This window comes from Mustela lutreola, chromosome X (assembly GCF_030435805.1).
Source record: "Mustela lutreola isolate mMusLut2 chromosome X, mMusLut2.pri, whole genome shotgun sequence".
NCBI classification, from domain to species: Eukaryota; Metazoa; Chordata; class Mammalia; order Carnivora; family Mustelidae; genus Mustela; species Mustela lutreola.
The window spans coordinates 131,846,226-131,866,067 of NC_081308.1; the positions used below are offsets into that span (position 1 = coordinate 131,846,226).

Consider the following 19,842-nt stretch of genomic DNA (forward strand, 5'->3'; position numbering starts at 1 on the left):
CCACGTTGGGGGTAGAGATTATTTAAATAAAAGAAGAGGGGAGAGGAGGAGAAGGCAGCTTAGCGGATACAAGGCTTTCTCCTGGGAGTAGAAGTGGTGGCTGAGAATACTGGAAATGTGCTGAACGACAGGAAATACTATATTATACATGGTATCTTTATTATTTGGCATATGTTGCTACATATACGTCACACATTACATGTTACATATATATACACATATTGTACAAAGCTGTAATATCGTAACTGCAAAATTGTGTGCAGTTAATTACGTGAAACTACATAATGTAACACATAACAGGTTACATACATAAAACATGGCATACAGTATAAAATGCTACAAAATATTACAAAACGGTTAATTCCGTTATATGAATCCTGCCTCAATGAAAATAAAGGGGAAGAAGAACTAAAGTAAAAGTGCCGTGAACTCCGGCCTTTAGCGGTGTCCAGTCATTGCGCTGCGGAGCCCGGTTAGCTCCGGACACCTCCGGCCGCGCAGCCCCCGCCGCTGGGAACGTGCTCGGCGCGGCGCGGCGGGGCGGGGCCACACGGACCCAGGGCCCGCCCCCGCTGCCGTCAAGCGGCCTGATAGCCTTTTACGACAGGCAGCGGAGAGCCGGCCGCCGTCGCAGGCTCGGTTTCGGGCGGGGGCGCGGGGCTCCTGGCTGCCACCGCCGGGCCCGTTCGCTTCTCACTGCGACCCCTGGCTCCTGACCCCAGTAGCGGCTCGTCTGTGGCGAGAGAGCGGGGGCCGGCCCGGCCCTGGCCTGACCTGCGAGGTGACCTTGGTCGAGTCCCCTGCCGCGTGGAGCCCGTGTGGCGCGGGCCCGTCAGAGACCCAGTTCTCCAGCGGCCGGAGACACAGACCTAGAGCGGCCCCCCACAGGCTGCCCCGTGGCAGGGGAAGCGCCGGGCCGCCTGGGGAGTGGGGAGCGGGGCAGCTCGGTGGGGGCGGGGGAGATGCCCCTGCCTGTGAAATGGCCGTTCCCCGCTGTGCCGCGGTTCACCTGGACTCTGGCCAGCAGCGTCGTCATGGGCCTGGTGGGCACCTACAGCTGCTTCTGGACCAGTGAGTGGGCCCAAAGCCGAGGCAGAGTAGGCCACGGCTCTCCACGCCCAGCCAGAATTGGGGTTTGGGGTTGTGGGCGTGGGTAGGGGCCAGTTTGGCTGGGGGGAGCCCTGGGACCCAGGGAGAATGAGGCCAAGACCTCTCCCCACAGTTCGTCTCTCCCTCCAGAGTACATGAACCACCTCACCGTCCACAACAAAGAGGTGCTGTACGAGCTCATCGAGAACCGAGGCCCAGCCACGCCCCTCATCACTGTCTCCAATCACCAGTCCTGCATGGATGACCCTCACCTCTGGGGTACCTGGCACCAGGGTTCTGGGCGTAGGGAGGCATGGCGAGAATCCGGGAGGGGGCCACATAAAAGCAGAACCAACTCACTTCTCACTGGGCTCTGTACATATCCCTGGCACTTCTGTTCCTGCGTGTCCTGCGCCGACGATGAAAATATGATTGGTGGTCCCTTCAGTGTCCTCTCAGAAAATGACTTGGTAAGGGCTTCAGAAATTTGGAGGGACCGAGGAAGTGAGGAAGCAGCTGCAGGGCAAAGTCTGATGGCTGCTTTACTTTGTCGCATCAGGCCTGTGGAACCCTCCATTCTCTAAACTGTGGAAGGTCCCACAAAGTATTAAAACAAATCCAAGAACCATAGGGTATCTTGTCAACGAAGGTGTGGGCTAGAGGCTGGGAGACCCATGTCCCGCCTCCAGGTTTGCCCCAGGCCGAATGTGTATCCTTTAACCAGCCTCATTTGGGAGCCCACTTTGCCACCTAGAAGTTCCTGCTCTGCTGACTTCACAGGGAGCTGCTTGGCTCCAGTAACCCAGATGGCTGGGTAGAGGGGTACCCAGAGCTTTTACTGATGAATTCGGGAGGTTAGACTTTTGTAGAGCTCATGGGAATCTAGTCAGTCAAATCAGAGCCTTTCAGAGCTCACCCTGGCCACTGGGCATAGAAGGGCCTGTAGAGTGCCATAGGCAGACACCGGGGGACCAGGAGGGACCTTTTAGAGCCACTCAGTAACCTAGACTAATGTGGTGGCAGCAACAGTGGAGGGGCAGGTGTAGAACAAGAGGAAGTGGCAAAAGATACGGGGTGGGGGTAGGCAGGCCAGATGTGGCGACTAATAAGGTATGGGTGAATGGGTGAGGGTGGGAAAGAGGGAGGAGCCAGGGCAACGTAGGTTCCAGCTCCAGGGACTGAAAGATGCTGCTTTCAGCCATAGGGAAATGGTAGTGCTGCTGCCTCTGTTCCTCATTCCCTGAAACTGGGTGACAGGAAAAGCTGTTCCCTGGGGACAAGGCAAGCTGGGGCATGAAGCCTTTCCTTCTCTAGGGATCCTGAAACTCCGCCACATCTGGAACCTGAAGTTGATGCGTTGGTGAGGAGGAATGGGCCCCTCGCAGTGGGCCTGGCAGGCCTCACCCGTCTCTGCCCAGATTTGCCCTCCTCCTGCTCTGCCCAGGAGGCGGCATCCAGCAGCACAGGCAGGGCACGGGGTGGGGTTCCGCAGGCTCTCCTGTGCCTCCTTTCCACACTGCCGACGATGTCAGGCATCATGTTGGGGGAGGGCAGGGAATTAGGGTGCAGGGGAGGCAGGGATGACTGCATCTGTCCCTACTTCAGGACCCCTGCGGCCGCAGACATCTGCTTCACCAGAGAGCTGCACTCCCGCTTCTTCAGCTTGGGCAAGTGTGTGCCCGTGTGCCGAGGTGAGCTGGTCCTCCAAGAGGGGCTCATGGGCGAGTGAATGCAGGGAGGCACTTCTGCAGCCTTCTCTTCTTTTCTTCGGAGTGGGGACTGGTGGTCAGTGCTTTTGCTTGAGCAGTCCTGGGAGTGGAGGGACCCTGGTGGGACAGCCTGGGCACAGAGGGGGCCAGCAGCCACTGCGCTGCTAGTGTGACTCCCAGTTGCACTGCGTGGCTGCAGAGGTGGTACTGGCTGCTGGAGGAGTGAGGGCCTTGTGGAGAGTATGCATTTCCCGGGACTGCCTGAGGGCTGTGTGAACCTGGACTGTGGCATTAGAAGCCAAGGAGGCATTGTCCGCAGCTAAGAGACTCAGCCATGGGAGGGTGGCGTCATGGGTCTGTGGCGGTGGTGGCATGTGCTGGAAGCTGCAGCGTTTTGGAAAACAGGCTTGCGGGGTGAGGGTGTGACACTGAGGGCCTCAGGAGGTGAGGGCCGTTTTGATCCCCATTCTCCAGATAAAAGGGTTTGGAGGAATTAATCCACTGGTCCAGGGTCATGGGGCGGGAGGTGGCAAAGCCAGGATTTGAATCCAGGTTGCTCTTTTGACTGGGAAAGGACAATATTTTCTAGGCAGAGTATGAAAGGAAAGGCATTCGAGACACAGGAAGCACATGCCAGGCCCTGAAAAGGTAAGCGATAAATGTAGAAAGTGTAGGTTGCAGGCCAGCCAAATGTGAAGGTTCTGGAACAATCGTGTTAGGAATTTTGGACTCTATTCTGTCATCAGGGCAGTGATGTGCTTCCTTCTGTGGTTCAGAGAGAGAAACCATCCCTGCCGCAGCATGGCTTGTCGGGGGAGGGGGAGCAGAGCTCGGTGGAGGCCGAGAGCCCAGGTAGGGGCTCACTGGGTCATTCCGGCAGCAGCAGACCATCGTAGCTGCGTCTCTGGAGGCCGCTGCGGACAGCTGGAGGCAGAGTAGACAGGACGTGTTGACAGACTGAGTGGGGGAAGGGGTAAGGAAAAGATAGCTTGAAGACGACGCTAGGTGACGTCTGATGACACTGAGCCACTGAGAGGAGGGGACGGCCGGCAGTGTGGGGGTTGAAAGGGAGGGCTGTTGCGTTCTGCGCATGTTTCCCTGGAGGAGCCTGTCGCCCGAGGAGGGCAGCGGTCCCAGAGGCAGTGGGATGTGCAGTTCGGGAGCTCCGAAGAGCGCTCGGGCGTGTAGCAGGGACTCAGCGACGAACAGAGTTGCAGAAGTAGAGGAAAGATGGCAGCGAGGGAGAGCGGATGGCCAGCAGGCGCTAGGACGGCAGCTTGGAGCGGGAACAGAGACACAGGCCACCAGGGCAGCAGGAAGCAGTGGCAAAGCAGGGCCCCTTGGCACTGGAGAAGCCTCCAGGGACCCTGGAGAAGCCATTGCTGTGAAGTGACAGCCACAGGAGCTGCCAGGGCCAGGAGGGGGTGGGGATAGCAGGGGTGTCCACCCCTCCCAGAAGGGCCGCCAGGAAGAGGAAGAGGGAGGAGGCGGTAACCAAAGGGTGTCAGAGGTCGAGGGAGAGTTTCTTACTTCTGCTGGGGAAACGCAGTAAAGTAACCTCAAGAAAATGAAGGGCTTTTAATGAAAAGCTGCAGCACTCAGATCCTCACATCTGCTCTTTGGAGACAGCAGCTTTGAGTGCTTTCACTTCTTGCTGCGTTTGAAGGCTGCTTCATTTCCCCAAAACCTGAGCAGAAGCTACGAGTGTTGCGGCTAGTGCCCGTGGCATCCTGTGATGGGAACTCTGCTCAGGTGCCTGATCTCAGGTCCTCCCTTCTGCGACCTCACACACAGGCTTTCTGTGTCCACGTCTTTTTTCTTAAGTTGTATGTATTTAATTTTTAAGTTGATTTATTTTTTTAATGGGGTGTCAAACACATGACCCTGAGATCAGGAGTCACATGCTTTTCCGAATGAGCCACCCAGGCGCCCTCCACGTCAACTTCTTGTCTTGTTCTGCTTTTTGCTCTGCATCTAAGTTTTACTGTATGGTTAAAACCAGAAAACTGGGGGCGCCTGGGTGGCTCCATTAGTTAGGTGTCTGCCTTGGGCTCAGGTCATGATCCCAGGGTCCTGGGATGGAGCCCCACATCAGGCTCCCTGCTCAGTGGCGAGCCTGCTCCTCCCTCTTCCTGCTGCTCCTCCTGCTTGTGCTCTCTCTCTCTCTCTCTCTGACAAATAAATAAATAAATAAATTTTAAAATTCTTAATTCTCAGCACCTTCAGGGAGAGAAAGTGGAGAGGGACAAGCTATTTTTCAAACATATGTGATGTGGAGCAAAGATCTAACAGATTGTGTTAAAGTAAAGGAAGTATCTGGCTTACTTGGGCTTCTGTGTTCGAAAATACTCCATTTCCCCCCCAAGTACAGGCTTGATGATACGAAGTATCAAAGTGATCTTGGACAAGCAGAAGTAGCATTAGCAGAAGCTAGATACTCATGTGTTGTGCCAAAATCATGGTAGTAGTATTTTTTCCCTTTATTTATTTAAAATTTCTCTTTTTTAAAAAAAAGATTTCAAGTATTTATTTGAGAGACAGAGAGAGATCACAGAGGCAGAGGGAGAAGCAGGTTCCCCACTGAGCAGAGAGCCTGATGTTGGGCTCGATCCCAGGACTCTGGGATCATGACCCGAGCCAAAGGTAGATTCTTTTTTTTTTTTTTTTAAAGATTTTATTTGTTTGACAGAAGAGAGAGAGAGAGACAGCAAGAGAGAGAACACAAACACAGGGAGTGGGAGAGGGAGGAGCAAGCTTCCCACAGAGCAAGGAGCACGAAGATGCGAGGCTCGATCTTAGGACCCCAGGATCCTGACCTGAACTGAAGACAGACACTGAACTGACTGAGCTACCCAGAAACCCCTTATTCAATCATTCATTCATTTGTGTGTTTGTGTTTTTTTTAAGTAGGCTCCATGCCCAGTGTGGGGCTTGAACTCATAACCCTGAGATCAAGAGTTGCATGCTCTACCAACTGAGCCAGCCAGGCGCCCCTAAGTTTCATCCTTTTTTAAGACTCAGGAATTTTCTGTGTGTGTATCTGTGTACACCACATCTTTCTTCATTCATGTATTGGCGGATACATGGCTTGGTTCCCTATCTTGGCTACTGTGAAGCTGCAGTAAACACAGGGCTGCATGTATCTTTTTTAAAGAAAGTATTTATTTGAGTGAGAGAGGACGAGCAGGGGCATAGGCAGAGGGAGAGGGAGAGGCAGACTCCCCGCTGAGCAGGGAGCCCGATGCGGGGCTCCATCCCAGGACCTTGAGATCATGACCTGAGCTGAAGGCAGATACTTAACCAACTGAGCCACCCAGGTGCCCCATCTACATAATAATTTTGTATCCTGAAATTTTATTAAATTCATTTATTACTTCTAATAACTTTTTGGTGAAGTCTTTAGAGTTTTCTGTGCATGGTATCATGTCATCTACAAATAGAGATAGCTTAGCTCCTTCCTCATCAAAATGGATGCCTCTTATTTCTTTTTCTTTTCTTTTTTTTAAAAAGACTATTTATTTGAAAGAGTGAGGGAAAGCAAGAGGGCAAGGGAGAAGGAGAAGCAATACTCCCCATGGAGCAGAGAGCCTGATGTGGGGCTGGATCCCAGGATGCTGAGACCATGACCTGAGCTGAAGGCAGAGGCTTAACCCACTGAGCCACCTAGACACCCCTCATTTCTTTTTCTGGTCTGATCGCCGAGGCTAGGATTTGTAGTACAATGTTGAATAAAAACGGCAAGAGTGGACATCCTTGTCTTATTCCTAACCTTAGAAGAAAATCTCAGTTTTTCTGCATTGAGCATGATGTCAGCTGTGGTCTGTCATAGGTGGCCTTTATTATGTTGAGTTATGTTCTCTCTAAACCCTCTTTGTAGGGGTGCCTGGGTGGCTCAGTCAGTTAAGCATCTGCCTTCAGCTTAGGTCATGATCCCAGGGTCCTGGGATCAAGCCCCACATCGGACTCCCTGCTCAGCAGAGAGCCTGCTTCTCCCTCCCCCTCTGCCGTTCCCTCGCTTGTGTGCTCTTTCTCTCTCTCTCTGTCAAATAAATAAATAAAATCTTTAAAAAAATAGAAAAAAAGTAAACCCATTTTGTTGAGAATTTTTTATCATGAACAGATGTTGAATTTTGTCAAAATGCTTTTTCTGGGGGTGCCTGGGTAGCTCAGTCGTTAAGCATCTGCCTTCTGCCTTCGGCTCAGGTCATGATCCCAGGGTCCTGGGATCGAGCCCTGCATCGGACTTCCTGCTTCTCCTTGTCCCACTGCCGCTGCTTGTGCTCCCTCTCTTGCTGTGTCTCTCTCTGTCATAAATAAATACAATCTTTTTAAAAAATGCTTTTTCTGGGGCGCCTGGGCCTCTGCCTTCGGCTCAGGTCATGATCTCAGGGTCCTGGGATCGAGCCCCACATCAGGCTCTCTGCTCAGTGGGGAGCCTGCCTCCTCCTCTCTCTCTGCCTGCCTCTCTGCCTACTTGTGACCTCTGTCTGTCAAATAAATAAATAAATAAAATCGTTTAAAAAAATGCTTTTTCTGCATCTATTATGATTGTATGATTGTCACCCTTCGTTTTGTTAGCGGGCTCTCTAGCATCGATTCACAGATACTGAACCATCCTTCCACAGTGGTGAATGATCCTTCTAACGTGTTGTTGGATTCAGTTTGCTAATATGTCGTTGAGGGTTTATGCATCTGTGTTCATAGGGCTATTGTCCTGTAGTCCTGTCCTCTTTTTTTGTAATGTCTTTGGTTTTGGTATCAAGCTGATGCTGGCCTCACAGAACATATTTGGAACCCTTCCTTCCTCTTCCATTTTTTGGAATAGTTTGAGAAGAATAAATATTATCTCTTTAAATGTTTGGCAGAATTCACCTGTGAAGCCATCTGGTTTGTTTGTCGGAAGGTTTTGTTTTGTTTTATTTATTTATTTGACAGGCAGAGATCACAAGTAGGCAGAGAGGGAGGCAGAGAGAGGAGTAAGCAGGCTCCCCCTGAGCAGAGAGCCCGATGCGGGGCTCGATCCCAGGACCCTGGGATCATGAGTGAGCTGAAGGCAGAGGCTTTAACCCACTGAGCCACCCGGGTGCCCCTATCAGGAGTTTTTTGATGACCAATTCAGATCATCATTCACTAGTAGTTGGTCTGTTCTGCTTTTCTGTTTCTTCCCGATTCCGTGTTGAGTGTGTTTCTCTCTTTCAGGTTGTCCAGCTTTTTGTTGTGTAATTTTTCATGCTACTCTTGTGGTCCTTGGTGGATCTGTGGTACCGGTCGTTCGTTCTCCTCTTTTCTTGCTGAGTTTAGCTAGAGGTTTATCAATTTTATCTTTTCAAAGACCCAGCTCTTGGTTCCATTGATATTTTTTTAGTCTATTTCATTTATTTCCACTCTGATGTAATTATTATTTCCTCCTTCTACTAACTTTGGGTTTTGTTCTTTTTCTAGTTCTTCTGGGTGTGAGGTTAGATCAAGGTTTTTCATGTTTCTTGAAGTAGGCACGTGCAGCTCTGCATTTCCTTCTTAGAACCTCTGGCTTGAGGAGCCTTGTAGTTTAGCATGATTTGCGTTTCAAGTCGGATGGTGCTGTCGCACCAGTGAGGTTTGGTGGAGATGGACGTGGCGCACCGAAGCCCCCTCCTACCAGGGAAAGCTGTGCTGCGGAGGGGAAGCCCTGCTCTCCCGACGCCCTGAGAAGCCACCAGGACCAGCTGCTCCTCAATTCCAGCCCCTGTGGGAGCTGCTGGGCCAGATTCCCACTGGGCTGGCTTGAGTCGAGCATCCTGGATGGCTCTCTAGCACCTTCTAAACACTCGGCCTTGCAGAGAACAGGTTAAAAGCTCATTTACTGTGCACTGACTTGAGATAGCCCCAGTGTCTGTCTCCTTGTCTTTATGGTGTGTCTCTCCCTCCTTGATGAGGCCGCCCGTCATTGTCCAAGGTAGAGGTTCTGGCCGCGGGGTCACAGCGCGTCCCCACTGGGCTCCCAGCTGAGGGCCAGCGCATAGCGTTGGGCACCTGTATCTGCGCTGTTGCTCACTGCCAGGCCCCCGGGGCTCAGTGTCAGGGTCTCCAGGTGTCTCCACGGTGGGTGTTGTTAGCCTTGGGGGCACTTAAACCCCCATTTTTTCAGCCTAGCGAGTTTGACTTTTTCCCGGCTCTCAGTGACACCACATGTCGCATCGACGTTCTCCCTTTCCCAAGAGGCTTCAATAACGAGAGTCTAGTTTCTCGGGGAGCCCCGTGAGGGGCGAAGGGGTCAGCCGGGAGGGAGGGATGGTGGAGGCTGAGGGCTCAGGCGGGGCTGGGAGGCCTGTGGAGAGTGGCTGTGGCGACTGGCCCAGCCCAGAGGCAGGAAAGGCTGTGCAGACTTGGTTCACTCCTGCGATGCCCTCAGGGCCAGGAGTGGCAGACAGTAGGCTTGCCCCAGGGGTGGTGTACCCCAAGGGGAAGGCTGCAGGAGCTGATGGGGGGCTTAGCGGGCAGGGAGCGGAGCTGGCGGGCTGGTCTGCGAGGGTGTCCGCGGAGCAGCGGGCGGGGCTGCGGGGGACAGGAAGGCAGAAGGTGGGCTTGGAGGCCACTGGAGGAGTTGCCAGATTGGAAGTTCAGTTGGAGGCGGTTGGAGACAGTGATGCTTCCTTGTCCATGAGAGGTACTTGGAGGGTTAGAGGTTACCATTGAACAACTGCTGTCGTGGGCCCCAGGGCAACCGTGGCTGAGTCCCCAGGGACAGGGATCGGAGGGTGTCCGCATGGCTGGTGTGGTGGGGATGATGGAGTCCTTGAGCTGCCAGAGCAAGGAGGGCGCCCCGGCAGAATGGTGACCGATGGCGCCCCGGCAGAATGGTGACCGATGGCGTGGCCTTTTCCCGGCAGGAGATGGCGTCTACCAGAAGGGAATGGACTTCATTCTGGATAAGCTCAACCACGGGGACTGGGTGCACATCTTCCCAGAAGGTCAGTGGCGCTGGCGGGGTTGCGCACACACCCAGCTTCCCAGCCTCACCCCTGTCCTGTCTCTCAACAGGGAAGGTGAATATGAGCTCCGAGTTCCTGCGCTTTAAGTGGGGTAGGTGCTGCTGCCCGGCGGCCTGGGATGGGTGTGTGGGTGGTGCCGGGGCCGGGGACAGCGCCGGCACAAGGGCTCTCCTTGCAGAGGAGCCAGACCAGGGCAGTTGGTCTTAATTGGAGGTGGGCAGCGGTGGCTTTGCCGTAGACTGGCACCGACATTGGCTTGTGCCAACGTTTCTGCCTCTCCCCGGGGCAGGAATCGGACGCCTGATTGCTGAGTGTCATCTCAACCCCGTCATCCTGCCACTGTGGCATGTCGGTGAGCATCCCTCTTGAGCCGAGGCTGCAGCCTGGGGGTGAGCGCAGGGAAGGGGGCGGCTTCCCTAGGTTTGGGGAGAGTTCCACTGGGTGGCAGGGAGAGGAACCCCGGGGTGGAGGGGGCTGGGGCTTCCTTTGTTCCCAAGGCCTCTGTCCATTGTGCCGCAGGAATGAACGATGTCCTCCCTAACAGCCCGCCCTACTTCCCCCGCTTTGGACAGGTGGGTACGGGCTGCGGGCCTTCGTCTGTCTGTCTTGCCTGCCATCTGCCTCTTGTCTCCCACTTAGCACCACTGAGGCCAGATTCAGCTGCAGCAGGGGGACCGAGTGGAACAGAGAGAGAGGGACTTCCTGGCATCGAGGCCGGTAGAAGGAGAGCAAGAGGGACCAGGCCGGGTCGGGGGAGCCCTGGGGTCTAAGCAGGACTTGAATGTCTCTCAGCCTGACCACCTTGTTTTATTTTATTTTTTAGAAGATTTGATTTGGCAGAGAGCAAGCGAGAGCAGGAACACAAGCAGGGGGAGTGGGAGAGGGAGAAGCAGGCTCCCCGCTGAACAGGGAGCCCGATGTGGAACTCGATTCCAAGACCCTGGGATCATGACCTGAGCCGAAGGCAGAGGCTTTAACCCACTGAGCCACCCAGGCGCCCCCTCCCCACCCCCACACACAACCTTGTTTTAAAGAGGGAGCGTGGCCATGAGGGAGCATGCAGCAAGTTAGGGGCAGGACTTAGCTTCTGGCTCTCTTGGGTGGTTGGGCCACAGCTTGTTTCTGTCACGCGCTGGTGGCTGCTCTCCCTGCAGAAAATCACGGTGCTGATAGGGAAGCCCTTCAGTGCTCTGCCTGTGCTCGAACGGCTCCGGGCCGAAAACAAGTCGGCTGTGAGTTGCCTTTCTCCCCGGTGCCTCCTCCACCCGCTGCCCTGGGCTACCCTGTGACTGGCGTGGCCTCTCCCGGCACCCACGGCCTCCCAGGACCCCGGGCCAAACTGCCAAAGGCCCGCAGGCGAGCCCCTGTCCTTCTCCTCAGGTGGAGATGCGCAAAGCTCTGACCGACTTCATTCAGGAAGAATTTCAGCACCTGAAGACCCAGGCGGAGCAGCTGCACAAGCACCTACAGCCCGGGAGGTAGACGTCAGCCTGCCACAAGCCTGCCAGTTCCTGTCCCCCGCCTGCTCCCTCTGGCCCCCAGGCCCAGGAAAGAGGCAGCTCCGATCTGGGACCCAGCTGCCTGCTCTCAGTGCTGTCTTTGGGTCCTTGCATGGCACAGAGCTCACCTGGGGGACAGACTGGTGTTTTGAGGTCACATACATTTTTTTAAACAGATGTGTGCATAAGCCCTGGCAGGTGTCCTGTCCTCATCAGTGAGCATTCCCCCTGCTCTGAGCCGCTTCAGTGGAAGGAAGCATTTCAGCTGCTCCTCCCACTTGGGCAGGAAAGCAAGGAGAAACTTGGGCGGGGCTCCTCTCTTGCCTCCAGGTGTCCCCTTCCAGCGCTGGCATCAGGACGGAGGGGACTTGAGGGGGGGCAGGTGGCCAGGCCGGAACTTTGGTCTTCTCCCACCTGCCCCGATCTGGGAGCCACTGACCACCTCCTCAGAGACGGCCGCCAGCCTCGTCTTCCTTCTGCCCGCACTTTGCACAGGCGTGGGGTCCTTGGGCAGGGCCCAGCCCTGGGCTGCAGGCGGATGAGCTGCCTTTTGCCAGAAGCGGAGCCCCACTGAACGGAGCCTGTGGCAAGGGGCTGAGACCCTGTCCCTTGCCTGTGTGCCCGGGCCCACCAGCTGCTCTGTCTTCCACCTCCCTGGTATTGCTTGAGTCCCATGGGACCTGGGTTTTCATGTTTTGTAACCAATAAAGCATCTGTGTTGTGTTTTACCTCTGGCTTCTTCACGGGTCGGGTTGTGAGGTGGCTGCTGGACAGGAAGGCTGGACCTGTGGAGCAACAAGGGCCCTTGAGCACACCAAGCTCTCACTGTAAACTTCAGTCATTATCGGGGTGTCTGGGTGGCTCGGTTGTATCCAACCTTTTTAAGATTTTATTTATTTGACAGCATGCGAGCACACACGTGCACACATGGGGAGCGACAGGCAGAAGGAGAGGGAGAAGCAGACTCCCCGTGGAGCCGGGAGCCCAATGTGGGGCTCAATCCCAGGACTCTGGGATTATCACCTGAGCTGAAGGCAGACACTTCACCAACAGAGCCACACAGGCGTCCCTGAAACTCTTGATCTCAGTTCCGGTCTTGATCTCAGGGTTGTGAGTTCAAGCCCTGTGTTGGGCTCCATGCTGGGCTTGGAGCCTACTTGGAAAAGAAAACAGAAAACCTCAGTCATTATCTGTAATGCCCATAACGAACTAGCAAAGGTACGCATTAATCTTATTTTGCAAAGGAGGCAGAGCGAGCCCAACGGACTTGATTCAAAACCCAAATCCAGCAAGGCAGGGAGAAGCAGAGAGCAATTCCGTCCTCCCCGAGCTGGTTCCGGGGAGGGACGATGTCTCCAGAGGGCCCAGCAAGCCACTGTGAGCAGCACACGCTGTGATGCAAGATGAGGGGGGCCTCCTTGGCTGAGCTTGAGGCCCTTGATAGGAGCACAGGCGGGGCGGGTGGTGCTCCTGGTGGAAGCAGAAGCAAGTCCTCTAGAGTGAAGTGAGCTCCACCTAGGTCTCCAGTCCACCCATGAGTTAAGATGCCCCCAGAAGAACACAAAGATCACCAGACATGAGGAGATGAAGCCCCAACCTGCACAAAGCTCCACATTTTTATTACTCTCCATGGTCTTTTTTTTTTTTTTTTTAAAGATTTTATTCATTTATTTGACAGAGATCACAAGTAGGCAGAGAGGCAGGCAGAGAGAGAGGAGGAAGCAGGCTCCCTGCCGAGCAGAGAGCCCGATGCGGGGCTCGATCCCAGGACCCTGAGATCATGACCCGAGCTGAAGGCAGCGGCTTAACCCACTGAGCCACCCAGGCGCCCCTCCATGGTCTTTTTTTTCTAAAGATTTTATTTATCTATTTGACAGAGAGAGAGACATCACAAGTAGGCAAAGAGGCAGGCAGAGAGAGAGAAGGAAGCAGGCTCCCCGCTGAGCAGAGAGCCCGATGTGGGGCTCGATCCCAGGACCCCAAGATCATGACCTGAGCTGAAGGCAGAGGCTTTAATCCACTGAGCCACCCAGGCGCCCCTCTTTTTCCCTAGCTTTATTTTAGTTTATTTTGAGAGAGAGAGAGAGAGAGACAGAGAGAGTGTCTGTGTGTGAATGCAAGGGGGAAGGGGCAGAGAGAGAGAGAGGGAGAGAGAGAGAATCCCCTCGCTGTGGGTGGAGCCTGACTTGGGGCTCAATCTCACGACCCTGAGATCATGACCTGAGCTGAAATCAAGAGTTGAATTCTTACCAGTTGAGCCACCCGGGTGCCCTATATGAGGAAAGACACTGAAAGACATTAAAGAAGACCTGAGTCAATAAAGATCCCAAGCTCATGAGAATAACAAAGATGTCAGTTCTCCGGAACTGAGCTATTGAATATATAGATTAGGAGTGGCCGGGGGGCTCAGTCAGGGAAGTGTCCACCTTCAGCTCAGGTCGTGATCCCAGGGTGCTGGGGTCGAGCCCCATGTCAGGCTTTGTGCTCAGCGCAGAGTCTGCTAGAAGCTCTCTCCCCCTCTGTCCCTCTGCCCCCACCCCGCCCCACACGCTCTCTAATAAATAAATCTTAAAAAAAATTAAAATAGGGGCACCTGGGTTGCTCAGTGTGTTAGGCCTCTGCCTTTGGCTTGGGTCCTGGTCTCAGGGTCCTGGGATCGAGCCCTGCATTGGGTTCTCTGCTCAGCAGGGAGCTTGCTTTCCTCTCTCTCCTTCTGCCTGCCTCTCTGCCTACTTGTGATCCCTCTCTGACAAATAAATAAATAAAATTAAAAAATAAAAGTAAATAAATACAGATTGGGGCTCGTTCTAAAGAATGCAGCATGACCGGGGCGCCTGGATGGCTCAGTGGGTTGGGCCACTGCCTTTGGCTCGGGTCATGATCTCGGGGTCCTGGGATCAAGTCCCGCATGGGGCTCTCTGCTCAGCGGGGGGCCTGCTTCCCTTCATCTCTCTCTGCCTGCCTCTCTGCCTGCTTGTGATATCTCTCTCTGTCAAATAAAAAAAAAAAAAAAAAAAAAAAAGAATGCGGGACGCCTGGGTGGCTCAGTTGGTTAAGCAGCTGCCTTCGGCTCAGGTCATGATCCCAGCATCCTGGGATCGAGTCCCACATCGGGCTCCTTGCTCCGCAGGGAGCCTGCTTCTCCCTCTGACTCTGCCTTCCACTCTGTCTGCCTGTGCTTGCTCTCACTCTCTCTCTCTCTTACAAATAAATAAATAAAATCTTTAAAAAAAATTAAAAAAAAAAAAAAAAAAGAATGCAGCATGACCTCATCATAGCTAATTACATTTGCCAAGAGCCTATTTCCGAATAAGGTCACGTTCTGAGGGTCCAGGTGGGCATGAATTTCCTGGGACATTATCCAACCCAGCACATAGCACATATACCCTAGGACCTGGAAAGTCCCCACCTAGTAATTCACACCACAGGACGTATCCACGATCTTTGGCAGCAACGTCGGCCATACTAAGCAAAGTGGGAGACCACTCAAATGTCCTTCGCCAACGATATGGCTCAATGGCCGGCAGAATATTTATCTAGGGGATATTGCCATCACATTCAGAGACGTATACTTAATGGGTACCAGCGTCTGAATGTTGGTGTCCGCCCCCAACTGCCACCAGATTCCCGTGTTGAAACCTGGAGCTGTCATCACTGGGATTAGCGCCTCCTGACAGGCCCTGGAGAGCTCTGCCCCTGCCCCCCGCCACTGCGAGGATACAATGCAGGGTCTGCAACCTGCACCCGGGCCCTCGCCCTGCCTCATGGCACCCTGATCTTGGACTTCCAGCCTCCAGAGCTGTGAGCAAGTAATTTTTTTCTTTTTTATTATTATTTTTTAAATTTCTGCTGTTGATAACGACCCAGTCTGTGTTATTTTGTTCAAACAGCTGCAACAAATTAATGCAGTTGGTAAAATCATAAGACCTGAAGTGCTGATCACTGAGGTTAGGTTCACGGTCACTTTGGGGGACGTGAGAAGGAGGCGATCAGCGAGGACTGAGAATTTGAATTCTTGAACTGGATGATGCCAAGGGAGCGTTTGCTTTGGTAAGTCATTGCACTGTATATCTTTGTCTTGTGCCCTTTTCCACCTTTTCGGTCAGCCTGTGGATCCGGCCAGCTGAGGCAAGTGGGCAGTGTGCGGGGGAGGAGAGCCTGCGAAGCCCTGTGCCGAGGTCTGGGCGAGTGGGCTCTGGCTGTGGCTTCCATCCTGCTGGGGGGTCGCACTGGGGGTGACTGGGAATTCGGGAGTGAGGTGGCAGCCCCCTTCCTCTCATTCTCACAGCGAACTCAGCACATGGCTCGAGGTTTGGGCAGCAGTGTTCCAGGGCCGCCGACTGGCTCATTTCCAGGGGGTCAAAAGGCTCCCACAGTGGCCATGGCGGTCTTCTGGTCCCCGGGTCATCGCTGTGCTGGGGGCTTCCTTAAATCTGGCCCTTCCACGTCCTCTCCTGCCTGGCGATGGGCAAGGAGGATGGCTCTTAAGGGAAGAAGGAGCCCGAATAATTGTGGACAACGGTGCTGTCTACCAGGCACCTGCACACCTTGCATTCGTAGGTCACCAAGGACCTCACGGCAGAAAGACTGGGAACAGCAGGAAGCAGCCCTGCGCCGGCCCGCAAGAGAAAGCAGCCCGCAGCTGTGGCCGGCGGGCACACTGGACGGTGCCGCAGTGGGACAAAGCTATCTGTGCCCCCGCGCAGGACTGCAGACGGGATGGCGCCATTCCGTCAAGCTCAAATACAAGAAGACGAAGCCCTAGACTGTTTGTGGGCACATACAGACATGGTCGACCCTCTAAGAAAAACCGGAGAATGGCAAGTGTCAGATTCAGGCTTGCGATGACTTGCGGCCCCGTCTCTCCTGCTTTCCAACATCCATCACCCCGTGTCGTGACTTACTGCCCCGTATCTCCCCAGATCAGACTGTGAACTCTGGGTAGGGGGGTCCAAGTCTGACCCAGCGCCTGGCCCATAGCAAGTGCTTTAGGAAGCTTGGAGAGTCACCACTCCAAGGACTGCTGACAGCTCAGAGAGGAATAAAAGCAGCCACGGTTTCCCCACTAAGGATGAAAGCATTTCGGCGAGACTGCTGGCCAGCAAGATCACACTTGAGAGAAAGCCTTTGCCTTTCAACTTGATTTAAACTGTGCTTTTGCGTTCTTCAGTTTGCCCGTGGCCACTGGCTCCTCTTGTCACTCTGTCACCTTCTCCTGGTCCCCAGGACGTCCATCCCTGGCCTCGATCTCTTCTCCTCCTTCGTGCGGCACTATCACAGAACTTTCCTCCCAAAACGTGTGCCTTGCTGGGTCTGTCCGGGGCCTGGGGGACTTTGCCTACACTAGGATGCCATTTAGGGTCCTCGTTTCTTTCCCCATGGGGCACCAGCCCAGGCAGGCTCTCCAGGACTTTGGTGAGTGACTGAATGAGGGCGCAAGCCCAGGGCTGCTCCCTCCCTTTCCCTCCCTGCGCTGCCCCAGCTCTGGCTCCACCTTCTCCGGGTCCCTGCCGCCACCCGGCCTTCATACCACCTGGTCGTGGGTAATCCCCAGTTCCACCTAGGTTGGTCCCAGACCAGCAAGGCACCAGCCTCTGGTTTCTCTAGCCTTCTCTCTCTGCCCCTCCATGATTCTGGCCAGGCTCCTGTCATCTCTCTCCCAGAGAGGCGACAGCCTCCTGTGGTCTCTCCTAGCATTCTTATCCCCTCCAGCCTGCTCTGCCTTCCCACAGCCAGATCAGCCCTTTAAAATAATGACCCGATCATGGCACCAGGACTTCAAACCCCTCTGGGGCTTCTGGGACTAGAATAAGCTCCAGTGCAAACCTTTCCCTGCCTCTGGCCTGGACATTGCCACTTGGGGGCCCCACAACACCCCAACTATAACTGTCACCAACTGACTATCTCTCAATCCCCAACTCAGAGAGACCCAAGAGCCACGTCTGGACACTGTTTTCCTCAACCACGTCCTGTCAAGCCCACCTCTTCTCCCCAGGCAGAACTGCCCCTGTCCTAGTCTGAGCCACATTTGTGACCACCACAGGCACAATCTCTTTGAAGCAGGTTCTCAGACAAACAGAGGCAATCAGGGAGCTGTCAGCCTCGGGGCTGGGCAGCAGTCATGGTGCATGCCGTGAGGGGCTCAGCATCCAGCCCTCCTGCGCAGCCTTCCCGCGCGGCTTCTGGAGCGCCACAGGCAAACTGAATTCGCTAAGCACAGGCACGGCCCTGGGTGTGGTGCTTTGCTTCAGCAGCCTCCTGGCTTGAGTTCCAAATGTCCCGGTGTCTAAGGCGCAGGGGCGGTGGCCACAGTGGCTGGACGTAGTGTCCCGGTGTCCAGTCATGGCGCAGGGGCGGTGGCCACAGTGGCTGGACGTAATGTCCCGGTGTCCAGTCATGGCCGCCCAACTTCCTGCAAGTACAAATGGTGGGTCTGGCGCTCAGCTGACTCTTTCTTTTTATTTTATTTAATTTATTTATTTTTAAAGATTTTATTTATTTATTTGACAGAGATCACAAGTAGGCAGAGAGGCAGGCAGAAAAAGGAGGAAGCAGGCTCCCTGCCAAGCAGAGAGCCCGATGTGGGGCTTGATCCCAGGACCCTGATCTCATGACCCGAGCAGAAGGCAGAGGCTTTAACCCACTGAGCCACCCCGGTGCCCCTCTTTCTTTTTATTTTAAAGATTTTATTTATTTATTTGAGAGAGAGAGAGAGAGAGAGAGAGAGACCATGAGAGGGGGGAAGGTCAGAGGGAGAAGCAGACTCCCCATGAAGCTGGGAGTCCAGTGTGGGACTCCATCCTGGGACTCCAGGATCATGACCTGAGCCAAAGGCAGTCGCCTAATGACTGAACCACTCCGGTGCCCCACTCAGCTGAATATTTCTGTTGAATGGATCCCTCAAAGGGAAATTGCTTGGTTAGTGGTCAGATGCATTTTCCCGTTTGTTAGATGCTGCCAAATTATCCCCCCTAAATGTTCTACCAACAGATTCTCTTACCACTGTGTAGGGGAGACTCTACTTCCTAACACCCTTACCGACAATGGGCATTATCAAACTTTTTTCTTTCTATATATTTTTTAAAAGATTTAATTTATTTATTTGACAGACAGATCACAAATAGGCAGAGAGAGACAGGGGGAAGAGGTTCCCCGCTGAGCAGAGAGCCTGATGCGGGGCTTGATCCCAGGGCCCTGAGATCATGAACTGAGCTGAAGGCAGAGGATTCAATCCACTGAGCCACCTAGGCACCCGTCTTTCTATATTTTTCTTAAGAAAAATGTCAAACATCCAGTGTTATCAGTTTCCTTGGGCTGTTGTAACAGAAATCTCTTCTTTCCAGGTTCTGGGGGCTAGAAGTCCAAAATCAAGGTATGGGAGGGTGCACGCTCCCTCTGAAAGCTCTCGAGAAGAATCCTTTCTGCCTCTTCCAGCTGCTGGCAGGGCCAGCGATTCCTTGCCTGGCTGCTGCAAAAGTCTGTTTCCAGGGGCGCCTGGGTGGCTCAGTGGGTTAAGCCTCTGCCTTTGGCTCAGGTCATGATCTCAGGGTCCTGGGATCAAGTCCCGCATCGGGCTTTCTGCTCAGCGGGGAGCTTGCTTCCCCTTCTGTCTCTGCCTGCCTCTCTGCCTACCTGTGATCTCTCTGTCAAGTGAATAAATAAATAATCTTTTAAAAAAAAGTCTGTTTCCATTGTCACATGGCCTTCTTCCTGGTGCCCAAACCTTCCTCTTCTTATAAGGACACCAGTTATGGGGTTTAGGGCCCACCTGAATCCAGCATGATCTGGTCTTGATTACATCTGCGAAGATCCTATTTCTAAATAAGGTCACATTTCCAAGTTCTGGATGGATAATGAATTTCAGGGGGTCACCATTAAATCCAGTACATATAGCAAGGTCAAAAAAAAGCTTACAGTACCAACCCATAGATCCGTCGCCTAGGTTCTGCCACGAACATTTTACTATTATTGCTTTACTGCAAACCTATCTTTGTACTCACACTTCCCTCCGTTTTATTTTTGGTGCATTTCAAACTAAGTTGCAGGCGTCAGTTCACTTCCTCCTAAATCAGTCAGTGCACATATCCTTAATGCGAGTTCAATCTTGGATTATAGTTACTAGCTTTTTGTTTGTTTGTTTCTAATAGTCACCATTCTGAGAAATCAAAAATGGCACAGAAAAAGATAATAGTCTTCCAATTCATCTGAGGTGGTGTCTCCCACCTTCTGACTATAGCTGTCACTGTGTCTTTCCTCTCTTTAAAGCACACCGAGAACATACAGTCTACAAGGATGTCTCCTTCCTCCTACTGACATCGCTCTTGCCAAAATCTCCAGTTGCTGCTAAGTCCAAGAAAGTCTTCTGTCCTCATCTTACCTGCTTCCTGGCAGCAGCTGACCCTGACATGGTTAATTGTGGTGTCCTTGAAACCACGCTTCTCCCTTCCTCCCTCTCTTGATGCTCTTCCCGTCCTCCTTGAAGATCCTTCTCTGATCTCTCTTTTGGACCCTTCTCCTCCCTGCCCAGTTTCAGTGCTGGACCTTCCTCTGGGCGTTAGCCTGGGTCCTCTTCCC

General features: G+C 53.5%; 1 protein-coding gene across 8 annotated transcripts; it reads left to right on the forward strand.

Annotated features, from left to right (window-relative positions):
- The first annotated feature begins 582 nt into the window (after positions 1–582).
- On the forward strand, positions 583–11,996 carry TAFAZZIN (tafazzin, phospholipid-lysophospholipid transacylase). Of its 8 annotated transcripts, none has more exons than XM_059157611.1 (11): positions 584–1,071; positions 1,240–1,368; positions 1,538–1,559; positions 2,695–2,780; positions 9,668–9,748; positions 9,819–9,860; positions 10,059–10,121; positions 10,289–10,341; positions 10,924–11,001; positions 11,150–11,247; positions 11,599–11,996. In XM_059157611.1, exons 1-11 carry the CDS (start codon positions 963–965, stop codon positions 11,840–11,842), a joined length of 1,005 nt encoding a protein of 334 aa, XP_059013594.1. In that variant the 5' UTR covers positions 584–962; the 3' UTR covers positions 11,843–11,996. The 8 variants fall into 8 exon arrangements, with proteins under 8 accessions (XP_059013599.1, XP_059013594.1, XP_059013592.1 ...); XM_059157609.1 differs by lacking the exon at positions 1,538–1,559 and adding an exon at positions 2,404–2,449; XM_059157612.1 differs by lacking the exons at positions 1,538–1,559; positions 10,924–11,001 and adding an exon at positions 2,404–2,449.
- Positions 11,997–19,842: the final 7,846 nt, after the last annotated feature.